This window comes from Pan troglodytes, chromosome 6 (assembly GCF_028858775.2).
Source record: "Pan troglodytes isolate AG18354 chromosome 6, NHGRI_mPanTro3-v2.0_pri, whole genome shotgun sequence".
In the NCBI taxonomy this organism is placed as follows: Eukaryota; Metazoa; Chordata; class Mammalia; order Primates; family Hominidae; genus Pan; species Pan troglodytes.
The window spans coordinates 149,423,787-149,436,631 of NC_072404.2; the positions used below are offsets into that span (position 1 = coordinate 149,423,787).

Genomic DNA, 12,845 nt, shown 5'->3' on the forward strand with positions numbered 1-12,845 from the left:
GAGTGACTCAACCAAGTGATGGCTGAATAGCAGTCCTTGCGTCTTAAGACTCCCAGAGGCTGTAGTGGGTTGCAGTGAACTCTCCATTCAGCCTCCCCCAGCCCTGTCTTAACATCATTGTGAGGTAGCTGGCTAGGGGCAGAGTCAACGGCCAAAAAATAGAACGAATTGGCACCTGCCAGAATCAACCATTACCTTGGCCTCATTGGCATCATGCTCATCATGCTCTCGTTGATGGGAGCATATGTTCCCATCAAAGCCATGAAGTCCATTCCTGTTCCCACTGACTGTTCTCCTCACACACCCACAGGTAGGGCAAGATCCATTATTATAAATACAGAAAGCCCATTACCCATTCACTTCACCATCTCATTTCCAACCCTGGTCGTCATTTGGAGCAGAAGCATTGTTTTTATCCCTTGTCCAGGGCACTCCAACTCTTTGTGCCTTTCTTATGTAACAGGAGACAAGGGCAGGCAGGGAGACTGCCAAGCCCTAGTTTTGCTTTACTTTAAATTAAAACATTTGCTTCATGCCTTGGGTATTTTTGGTCTGAGCCTGGATTAGATTTTAAAAATAAACAAATAAATAAAGCTTCTTGAAGCCAAGGACTATACCTTTCTATATCATATTAACATTTAAAATGTTATTAGAGTTTCCTAAGCATTAGTAATAACATTAGGTTTTGCTTTGAAGAAATCCTTTGCATTATTTATTGAAAAATTAATAATGTGATTTTATTACTAAAAATTGAAAAAGCCATAGGGCCTCTCAGCAGTTGTTTCCCAGATTGCTAATCTGAAAAATATAGATAATATACACTACAAGAGTCTTGTGCTAATTGGGTTAAATGATATGTAGCTTTGTGGTCACTAAAGTATATAATACAATGTCCTTTTTATCACCCTATGATATTAGATAAATTGTCTTTAAAAATCAGAAAGACTCTCTAAAGGGATATTTGATGAACTATTTTCTTAAATTGAAAAGACTCTAAAGTGATATTCAGCTCAGAATAGCACTCCTTAACCTGGACTCACCTTTTGATAATCAAAAGAACATTTACAGAAGTATGAGACAAACACAATTATGAAAGTAAAATGAAGACCCTAAATAAAAAAATCACAGAACAAGAGGGTAATTCTATTCACTCTTTCATATTTCATTATTTGATAACATCAGAAGATGAATCCATCAGAATTGCCTTGGCAAGTGCAAACAGAAATGTGCCTGATCAATATTTATAAAAACCTTCAAAATGGGAGAAGGAGTTGAGCAGACTTCTTAATGGACTGAATAATTATTCATACAAATGGGGTTTGACCAAAGGCAGTGCCAGACCAAAAAGACACAGTTTTAATTGTACTGAATTTAAAATGCAGATCTTCCTCCAGCCCTTTTGTAGAAAACTTAATTTAAAAAATTATTTGATGTAGCAGAGAGTGACATATGAATCCTTAAGTTGTTGAAGAGGACATGTCAACCATAGATATTTATAAATTTAGAACGTGTTCCAAAGGTGGGGAGCAAAGTTGCTAGCTAAGGGAACAAAAAGAAATTTTCTCCCCATTTCAATGACTGTAACTGAGCCAAGGAGTGTGTCATCATCTCAACGGTGATGGGAATGTCCTGGAGGAGTTTCTTTGTTTCAAGTGGTTTTATTATCTGAAGAGAAATAAAGCAAGGCTCTGGCTGCTGCTGTCTATCAAAAATGTCAGGATACGTTCCTGAGAGGAGTGAAACAGCTGATTTTAACTTTCAGCGTCTCCCCAGGAGAACCCCCACCCCCGCAGTACTGCTGAGGCCTGATGGTTATCAGGACAAGGCCAAGAGGTAACTGGTAACTGCCATTTAAGGATAGTGCCATTGACAAAGGGTAGGTGCGTGCATGTGTCACTATATATAAAAAACAGGTAGGTAGATGACCGATCAAAGAAGCCCGAGCAAGCCTTAAAGCAACAGACTCCCAGGCTATCTTTACCTCTTGAATGATTTTCTGCTGCCACCAGCTGAGGGAATATAAGCAATATGTTTTCTAAAGACCATTCTTCACTTCTAGCGTGTCCTGATCAGAACAAAAACCTATACAATCCCTTGTGAGGAGTGTAAAAAAAAAAAAAAAAACAAAAAACTATCGTGATACAGAATATACACCTAATTGTGCCACTAACTGTCTGAAAATTATTGAGCTTTTCTCCACCTTAGTTTTCTCATTCCTAAAATGGAAATAACTTCAGCTCATTTTAAATTAGAATTTTCAATCACGTTTGTAATAAACTTTAAGCTCTTCGAAGGGGAATACAAATAAGAGCAATTAGATTACACTTTTTAATAAACTAATTTATTCTTCTGACACACAGGATTACCATCCATTTTATTATTGGTCGGAAAGTCCATTTGAGCTGAGATTACACTTGTTCAGTGTGTTTTCAAGTCAATTGCTACTGCGTCTTGTCTACCACTGCTTGAAGAAAAACAGCATCAGCTAATTCTGATGGGAGCCCCATGATTTTAAAGGACCAAGCAGGGGACGCTGTAAAGGTTTAAAATCCAAAAATGCCAGTGCTTTTATATAGCATCTGCTGTAACCTTTCTGTTTTGGACATGAGAAATAGATCCAGAGAGCTGGTGGTATTTGCCCAAGGTCACATGGCTAGTTAGTAGCGAAGAATGAAAGACTTAACCAGAATCTGAGTTTAGTTGATCTCTTAAATATTTACCTCACTAAGTTGTTCTGCTATAACCACAACCTCTCAATTATTTATGGGATGATTATCTGGTTTATGGGTTATTCTTTATTCTCTTGTCATTTCCCTGTTATTATCATAGATACCATTGAGTGGCTGGAGAAAACAGGAGTTCACTGCTTCACTTGACAACTTAGTGACCCATCTACCATTGGGTTTTTATTAAAGTGCTCAAAATGCTGTAGATATTGGCTAAAAATAATGTTGGGAGCTACAGTCAATACTAAGTTTTATTCAGCTCAATTTTTCTCCCTCTCAAATTTGTATTTCAGAAGTCAGATTCAGCACATAATTCACTTGTTGACATTAATACTAGAGCTTTATCTTGGGAAGGACTACAAGAGAAAGTCTTTACAATGAAAATAATTATCTCCCTTCCCCAAAAAAGTACTGAATCAGAGGGACAGTCAACTTTTGGAAAGAAAGGTTACTTCATCCATTACCAACTTGAAGGGGCAAAAAGGGAAGAAATAAAAAGAGGTGACAAAATGAAAAAGCCAAAAACTCTTTCTTGTAAACTCCCAAATTAAGTGTTAAATTTACAACATGACTGCATTACTTGGTTTAGAGCACTGAATTCCCAGATCAAATCCAGTGTTGTTCAGATATAACTGCAAAGTTTGTACAAACGAATTTGAATCGCCACAATACTGGCTCATTGCATTACAATGAAAGACAGAGCTGAGTATGGGAATTTTATTTAATTCATATTTGTGTACTCAAGACTCAAATGAGTCAGCGATAAAAATATTCTTTTCAGTTAGTTCTTTTGCTTTTTATAGTTTCAAATATTTTTGTATTAAGGTGGTTTTAGAGTAAATACAGGGCTCAAAGTCTTTCATTTTGAGACCTTAGACAAATCACTAATACTCTGTAGATCTCAATTTTCTCATATGTATAACGTAGATAATTGTAGTACCTATTTAAAAGGATTGAAATGCACCTAAAAGCTAGACATTATTATTAATATTCTACAATCAAGACAGATTTCAAAACCCAGCATGAGACGTAGCTGTATATTTTAAAACACAGTTTCCATTCCGGGATCTAGGACTCTGAATTCTACCAAGTAAAGGAAGGCAAAAGGCAAAGCTTTCCTCAGAGACCTTGGACAGTTCCCCAGTCAGGGCCTTGCTGTCACCCCTACAGGCAAAGTTTATGGAACGCCTACAAGTACAGGAACAAGAGTTGCCATGGGCGGGAATAGTTTATGTTAGTGAGTATTTCTTCCCTCAATTTGCAAAGAAGGGAACTGAAACTGTTTCTAATCACTTTCAGAGATGCAGTACTAATTTTTGTACTGAGTATGCCAACTTGGGAGGTAGAACCAGGGATGAGAAAACTCCCTGGCCTCTTGTCTATGAAAATTTATGAAAAGCTCTTAAAGAGAAGTCAGAAAAGCACTAATACTCAAAGATAAAAAGATATCAACAATTCATTTATACATACACGCATACCTACATACATTAAAAACAAATAAGTAGATGAAAAATTGTTCCACCTCATGCAAATCAAAAGAATGTGAGTTAGATGCTGCCCATATGTTGTTGATAGGAGGATAAATTGATAGAGCTTTTTTAGAAAGCAACTTGGCAGCATTGTCAAGCGTCCTAAATAATATACTTATCTTTTAACTAATTCTGTTTTTAGAAATCTATCCATGAGAAAGTAAGTCTTTATAATTGGAAACAATTGAAGTATCCAATTGTGTTTCAACCTAAATATTTCAACTGTAAGAAAGAAATTGGCTAGAACACTACATGTGGTGGGGGCGAACTACAAGAAAATATGCCAAACTGTGGTTTATCTTTATGATGAAATTATGAGAAATATTTCTCTATGGCCCATATATTCTATATGGCATATGTATTAACTTTCCAATCAGAGGAAGATAAAATTTTATTTTAAAACTTTAAAAAGATCTGCCCACCTTTCCAAAATACCCTGTATTTCCTTCCTGGTAGAAATGTTTTCAGACAGAATGTATGGGGGAGAAAGAGTCGCAGTGCAATACCATTAAAATAAAGCACAAAAGAAAAAGCCACAGAGAACAGTCTGTTGATAAAGCAAACATGAGGAAGATAAGAGAAAATGATCTGTTTGCACCAGAACAAAGCATAAACATTGTTATGTTCTAGACTCTGCACATGAGACCAGTCTGTGAAGTCACACCTCCTCTTCTCTGTCACTCTACTCCCTCACCTATCTGCTTATAATACTTTGGGAACTGCTGCAAAAAGGCACACAGCAAAGGGTAGGAGAAGCCACAGCAAGGTGCACATCTCCTTCCAGAATGTTCCATCCACCAGGGTGACTTGAAACTCTTTGGTCTCCAGAATAAGATATTTGGTGTACATCTAGCAATTGGCTGCTGAATATTGTAGGCTATGAAGAGTCTGTGAAGGGCTACAAACCATGAGCCAGAAAATGTCTCAATTAAATGTGCATTCACTGATCCCATCCAGACAGCCCCAGCAAAGTGTCATCAAATGGAAAATGTGTTGCCCTGGAAGCCACGGCTGCTATTTTAATGCTCGATGATGAAGACCAAGCTTTCAATTTCCTGGGGCCTCAATAAGTGCTGATAAATTATTTATCCCTATTGGGTGACATGATTTCATTTCAGTCTGACAGTGTTTATCATGGAAGCTCATTCTAATGGTACAGTTTGGGGCATTTTTCTATTTTCTCTTTAGGACACCTGGTAGCACCCTTTCCCCACCTCCAGGTGAAACTGTTGCTGTGTCAGTTTAGTCATCTTTGCTCCTGGGTACCATTCTGAAAGATAAATGAATTTCCTTCTGTCTTTAAATATTTATGATTCTTTATGATCTAATATATCAGCATGGTTATGGAGGAATTTTTTCTCTCTAACTATAGAAAATACACCATCAGTTACCTGTCAATTTTGTTGAATAACTCAGCTTTGCAATTCAGGGGCACTGTTCATACGAAGCTCTTGAGGACTCTTTTAGTCTCTCAGTCCACTTCAGACTGTCATTCTGGGATTTATAAAGGTCTTCATTGCACAGAGGATATTGAAACATTAAGGACTTAAGTGGCAGGCCCTTTATCACTCATCACACTGTGGAAGATCCCAGAGTAGAAATGCAGGCATCTTTGTTTTGTTGTTTGCTCCCAGCGTGGAACAATGGCCTCTGTAGAAAACCAGCCAGTATCCCTGGAAACAATTCATCAGATTTTTCAAAAGAAATCCAATTTCATCTGGCATGATGGGCTCAGTGTTGCTTCTTAAGATAAATGATAAAAATATCAACATCCTAATACAAAGAAATCCAGTTCTTTTGGTTTAATCTCAGTGAAAAGCATCACAAACCTTTTATTGCTTCTGTAGCCTTCTCTGATGCGTTTAGGTCCTTGGTTGGAGGAGACAGTGGTTCTGTAACTGTTGGTCTACCAAACAGACTCTGACTGAGTCGTGGCTGGTTCAGAACCTTTAAGAAGCACATATCTGGGGATGGGGCCTCAGGAATCTGCACTTTTCATAGGCGCCCCAAGGTAATTCTTAGGTACCCTAAAGTTCAAGAACTGCGAGTCTAGAAATCGCAGCTTTCAAGTTCCTTCTAGCTTTGAAAGAATCGTGAGCCCCAGATTCACTCTCATTTCATTCGGTAAATCTCGATGCATGCATGAGCTCTTCTTGGGCAATTTTTAAAATGTATATTCTTAGGAAGTTCCATTAATAGACAACTCTCTCCATCACCTGTGCATCTACAGGAAACAGAATTAGATGACATAGGGCATCATTTCCCAAAATAGGGGCCAGTATCAGTGAGAGCCAGGGGACATGCAGAGCTGTAGGATAAATATTAATATGATGTTTCTTCCTGCAGCATCAAGTTTTTCTTAGAAACAGTGTGTTTAAATTACAGCAGATACATTAAGGAGTAGAATGCAAAGTTCATGTGAGTTTTATGCTAAACATGAAACTTCAAAAGATTTACTGATCTGGCACTGGGGTCTCACACCCCTGGAAGTGGAGTTTTATCTCCCCTTCTACCAAGTATTTCTGTCTATATTCAGGGTCACCCTGGACCAGTGATTGCTATGTGTCTGGTTCTGTGATGCCAAAATGAACACTCGTTTAAAACCACTATAGAAAATTAGCCCCCTGTACACAAGGATGCTGACCGATTTGCTTGCGGGAGAGCTTCATTAACTTACCAATCTACAAAGAGCACTTTCCATTTCTGCCACTATTTAGAGTCTATTCACAAAAGATTATTCTCTCCCCTATTTTTAAAAGAGTGTGTTAGTTAGAAAAGGAGGCTTAGCAGGAGGAAAAGAAGCTAACCGTGTGAAAAGACACCACAACTCTTCCTGACCACATTCCCCTTGTACCAGCAATTCAATAAAACAGGCCTGAAATTATGGAGCTCCTAGAATGTATTTCTTACCACAAAGATAGCTTCATTTCCCCACAGGAGGTTCTTTTTTTCAAAATGTTCCTGATGAGAAAGAAACAAATTCACGGCCCTGAGTCTAATAATACAGGATTTCTGAGCCACTCATCCTGCTAGGTCTGGAAGATTGCTTCGTCTCCAAGAGTTGCCTTGAGTGCACTGCCTGGTTCTGTCCCCTCGATCTTGGCAAAGTTACCTTTCACGTCAGAGAGAAGTGAGTAACACTCTTCATTTTGCTGACAAGCTGTGATAAGCCTTCCTGGCTCAGAGTCTGTGTTGAACTTGACCTCCTGGGTAATTTGGAGTGGCCATGGAAGTCACAGCTTCAGAGTCTAGTAGACTGAGAGATAGCAGTGGCATAGTATTGGTTTAAAGAATGGTGAGTGGTCATCTTCTCCCCTTCCTGACTCCCACCTTCATCTTCCTGCTGCATTGAAGAATCCCTATAATGCATATTTCTATTACAGGCACAAGTCTTCCTCCACCAAAGGACAGAGCCAGGCCAATGGCCTTGCCGTTAAGTGGCTCTCAAGTCTCCTCTTTCTGCTAGAATTGTAACCAATGCCCTGCCAGACCATTCTGCGTTTGATTGTCACATTAATCTTCCAGAAGCACAATTTTGAATGGCACCTCTGCTCTCTGGAAGAAGGAAGTCCTTTATTGGCTTAACTAGGTCTAAAATCATAGCCTGATGTTCAGAGGCTCTACCCTGTGGCTTCAAATGCCTCATCCCAGGACTCTCTGCTATTGCTCTGCACTCCCCAGTCTAACCAGATTATTCTTCCATGCCTTTGCTCATGCTCTTCCCTCCAACTAGAATTTCCTTCCTGGAAGCCCTGCCTGACAGAATCTTACCCCACAGGAAGTCTTCCTCAGTCCCACACCATCCCCTCAGCATGGTGCGATTTCTCCTCCTCTGCTATTAATGCACGGTACTAGGACCTCACTTATGGCACACAGAATATTCTTGTGAGTTGTCAAGTGTCCGTGAAAAAACAGTCTTGAACTTAGAGTCAGAAACCTGGGGTCAGATCCTGGCATAGTCAGTCCCTGTCTTTGTGACATGGGCAAGCCCTCTAACTTCTCTGTGCTTTCGTCTTTGTATCTGGGAAAAGGGAGGTGTAGCCCCTGGGTGGAGTGAGGGGTAAGTGGCACAGTGCTCGGGAATGAACTTGGTCAACAGCACTGGAATCCTTATGTCTCTGCTTTTCAGGACCTTTCCTCCTTGTCTCTGAGCTACTTGAGGAAAGGGGCTGTGTCTTGTCCATCCTTATATACTACTATTAATTTTATTACATTACTATCACACATTAGCATCATTATAGTTCTAATAATAATAATCTTTATGAAGCACCACCATTCTGAGTGCTTTATATGTATTAATTAATTCAACTATTTCAATAACCCCAAGAGGTAGGTACTATTATTAACCCACTTTATGGAGCAGAAAACCATGTACAGTATTTTACAAAACCTCCAATGAATAATGAATGAATGAGGGATTGAATGAGACAAAACCTGTTAACAATGCCTTCTCTCCTTCTTCAGGCTATACCCCTACTTTTCTTTCCTTTCTCCCAAGGTAAATGCAAAATTAGCAAAAAAATGTAGAATGAGCTGAGCCACTGAAAGGTATGCGGCCTCCCTGGGTCCTCACTTAGACTTCTTCTGAAGAGAGCTCCCATGAGCTCCAAAGGACAGAGCTTATGGTTGTCCTGTTCTTTATTCTGTTGGTGGGGCCCAGAACACTGCCTGCTGATCAATCGTTATGAAGTAAGTAGAGGAATCAATGTATAGACAGCGTATTTGTCCCCTCGAGACGATGTTACCAGTGGGGAGCCAGTGAGCAGTGTTCTCTCTTGCTTTCTCAGGCAGTACTACGAGATGCTTTACAACACAGCTGACGAGCTCCTGAACCTGGTGGTGGACCAGGGTGTGAAGTACACGGAGCTGGAGTATATCCATGCCCTGACCCTGCTGCACCGCAGCCAGACTGGGGTGGGGGAACTGACCACCCAGAACATGAGGCTGCAGAGGCTCAAAGAGATCATCTGCGAGCAGGCTGCCATCAAGCAAGCCACCAAGGACAAGAAGATAACTACCGTTTAGCAGGGCGTACTGCGGTTGGTGACGGGGGTCCCCTCAGTCACACTCACTTTTTTCCTTGGTATGTTATTGAGTATATTCTGAGCTTAGTTTTCTCTACAGTGATACTTTAGTGGAGAGGAGGTGTAAGGATTCTTTCTCTCTGGTTTTGGCTTTTCATATAAATGCTAAAGGAAGGCGACAGTACAGAGTGTTTTGGTTGAACAACTACTTTAATGCAGTCAAATCTAATGGGACTAGGGTGGGATAGGGAGGAAGGTGGTATCAAATTGTTGGACTCTGGAAAACAAGTGGATGGATTACTAATATTTGATTTATTACTCAATATATATATAATTCCAGGTTGGAAAGTAGGCTGCTACCTAACTTTTAGTCCCTTCCAAAACCATTTAGTAGGGTTCTATTACATAAACAGTAGAGTTTTTCCTCTCCTGACCTTATCCGTTTACAGTTCAATGAAATAAGTGTATGTGCATTGCTGTCTGTCTCTATTGCCAAAATCAAATAAATGGCTTCTCAGCTGCTGTTTACAACAAACTTCCCTAACCAAAACAGAACCTCTAATTTAGGGCTAGGAATAAAAGTCTTTTGATCCCAGTCCCTGGGACAGTTTTGTATGCTGTATCTTGTTCACAGGTTGTAGGTTGGTTTATTGCCATTTTGTTTTATTTCTGCTATATAAAAACCAAGAGCCAGACAATTAGACAAATATGGAGGAATGAAAGGCAATTCAAACATCTGCTTGATTCCCGCCCCTCCACCCCTAATTTCTGAGAGAATAATGGTTAGAGAACATTGCATCTCACTTGAAACATCCTTTGGGGGTAAATGATTCTTAGCTGCTCACTTGGTCTGAGCTCAACTGAATGCAGGGAAGATGGGACAGAGTGACATTTCTCCTCTGTGCGGCCTCCAGCTGAGCCTGTCTCTGAATTGTTCCCTCCCCTGCAATGTGGGCACTTACCATGTTCCTGGCACACTGGACCTCACCATGTCCCCCGGTCACCAGTCCTCTTGCTGCCCATGGTTCATAGGTCATAGAAGGCAGCAATGCACTGACTGGGCCACATCTTGAAAACTCGTGGAAAGGGAAAGGGGAGGAGACGGGACTTTGACCACACACAGTGATGCCTCACACCCTGAAGGTGGGGGATTTTGTACCTGTTTGTACAACTTTGGTCTTGATGGGAAAAATGGAGAATTAAAAAGTGTTTTGAGAAGCTTAAATGTTTCATGTTATTTTTCTTGTGTTCTTTATTCAGCAAATATTCCCCAGAAGCCTAATATGTGCTCCATGCTACCACACACAAGGGCAAATGGATAGATGAAGAGGACACCCTTATTATCTAAGAGTGTGGGAACTGGACTGGAGCCAAAAATCCCAACAGCTCAAACTCAGGGCTGGGTCAGAATCAGGTCAGGCAGTGGGGCTGCTGGGAAGGGTATTCAGTGGGCAGCTGGAGGTTCCAGGGGATTCTGGTGGGAAGGAATGTAGTCAATCTGTCTGGTTCCAAGGGCCTGACTGGGAAGAAGTTGAATCTCTGTAGGAGACAACTGTGGAAAAACATACTGCCCTAAACGATATCATGAGAAATAGTCTACCCTAGAAGCAGGAGTGGAAGAAGGGGGGATGAGAGGAGATTAGGGTTGCCTAAGCTGCTGCTTCATGGCCATGACCCCCAGCATTGATTCTGTACCTTTCCTTTTTCTTCCTGTCCACTCCAGGCGGAGAACCCGGAGTGGTGACAGTGATGGCAGCAGAGCCAGGGTGAGACTGAGCGTGCTCAGACTAATTTTCTTGGAAGTAGTGGAAAGTTCTGCTAAAAAAGAAACGTGGGTTTGGATTGAGCAGAATGTCAAGAGCCCTGAGAACCAACCAAAAAATGGCAGATGAGCTGTTTCAGGGGCAACATTTAGGAAAGTGAAATCTCTGCTTTGCTTACAATGACGGGACTGAAAATGGCAATTCTGCACAGGAAAGGGACTGTGGGACTCTTCCAAGACATTTAGGACATCCAAGTTTCTTTGAAGTTTGGCACATCAGTCTTTATTCTTCCACAGGTAAAGAACAGCCAGTGACACACTCAGTGGATGGTCAATGGCTACCTCACAACCTATATGCATTTGGGACACAGTGAAGATTTCCACATTTTGGTCCTACTTAGGAGTATTTTGTGAGACTATTGTGCTGTTTACAGCCTTGACCAACCAGAAAGTGCTAGAGAGAGCCAGGGTCTGCCAAGGACAGGGCCCACGAAACATACACAGTTACATAATATTCTTGCATGAAGACCTCTCCCTAAGCGTGCTATTGCAGATAAGAAGGCCAACAAAGGTTAGGCATGGTGGCGGACACCTGTAATCTCAGCACTTTGGGAGGCTGAGGCGGGCAGATCAGGAGGTCAGGAGTTCGAGACCAGCCTGGCCAACATAGTGAAACCCCATCTCTACTAAAAATACAAAAATTAGCTGGTGTGGTGGTGCACACCTGTAATCCCAGCTACTCAGGAGGCTGAGGCAGGAGAATCACTTGAACCTGGGAGGTGGAAGTTGCAGTGAGCCAAGATCACACCATTGCACTCCAGCCTAGGCGACAGAGCGACACTCTGTCTCAACAACAACAAAAAAATAGGCCTTACCAGAAGGGGTGCTGGAAACAAAGCAAACCATTTTCTCATTCTTATACAGAGGTACAAATGGGAGGGACATGTGGACTGCTGCCTGCATCACTAGTCACTGTGCCATGGAGTAGGCCCACGGGAGTAGGAAGGGTCCTGAGATGGGAAATCAACATGACCATGAAGAAGGAAGGCTTTGGAGTGATGTCATCCAACTTGGTTCTCAGAACAGCAGCTCCCAGAGAGCAAGCACTTTCTTCTAACACTGTTATCTACTCTCTGGTACTTAGCATGTGTTCCCATTTAGTCCTCACAGCAACCCTTATCATAAATATTACTTTCCTCTCTTCCATACCCAAGGGCCCAGAAACTACTGAAAGAATCTCTTTCAAGTTAGCCTTCCTTGGAATAAATTCCTTGAAAAAGAGGTAGTTCATCAGCTAGGACCCAACTCTTTTATATATATATATATATACACACACACACACACACACACAGGCAAATTGTGTTCTTGGAAGTGCTGGTGGTGGTTTCTTCTACATTTGTGGTTACTTTTAGCTATCATATTATTGCCTGTCAGTATACCTTCCAATTTATAAATGAAACTACTCTTTGGGTGATATTGTGCCCCTTACCCCACAGGCACTTCTTTCTACCTGCTCTATTAATACAGTTTCTTTCAGGGTCTCTCATCCTAGGCAGTGTTTTTATTCCTACCTCACAGTAGGGCTTTGAAATCTTACTGCCCAACTAGAACATTTTCCCCCTCCACACTGATTTCATCCCAATAATTAGACAAGGATTGGTTCCTCAGGTTGCCCTTGCTGATTAAGGACAAGTCCTGCTTCCAGGCTCTGAAAGACAAGTTTATTTTTTAGTATGTCCAGATCAGCTCAAGTTTACTGGTAAGACCAGGCCTGAGCTGCTACAGCCCATACTCTTGAAACCCA

The 12,845-nt window shown here is 41.1% G+C and overlaps 1 protein-coding gene and 1 long non-coding RNA gene across 2 annotated transcripts in view; both read left to right on the forward strand.

The window, feature by feature from the left end:
- Nucleotides 1-10,504, forward strand: part of EXOC4 (exocyst complex component 4) — an 806,860-nt gene extending 796,356 nt beyond the window's left edge. Inside the window, exon 18 of the mRNA XM_001139207.7 lies at nt 9,043-10,504. Coding sequence (XP_001139207.1) covers nt 9,043-9,280 — 238 coding nt within the window. The 3' untranslated portion in view covers nt 9,281-10,504. The remainder of the gene's footprint in view (nt 1-9,042) is intronic.
- Nucleotides 10,505-10,539: 35 nt separating this feature from the next.
- Nucleotides 10,540-12,845, forward strand: part of LOC134810477 (uncharacterized) — a 35,259-nt gene continuing 32,953 nt past the window's right edge. Inside the window, exons 1-2 of the long non-coding RNA XR_010158682.1 lie at nt 10,540-10,693; nt 11,003-11,338. This is a non-coding gene — a long non-coding RNA (uncharacterized LOC134810477). The remainder of the gene's footprint in view (nt 10,694-11,002; nt 11,339-12,845) is intronic.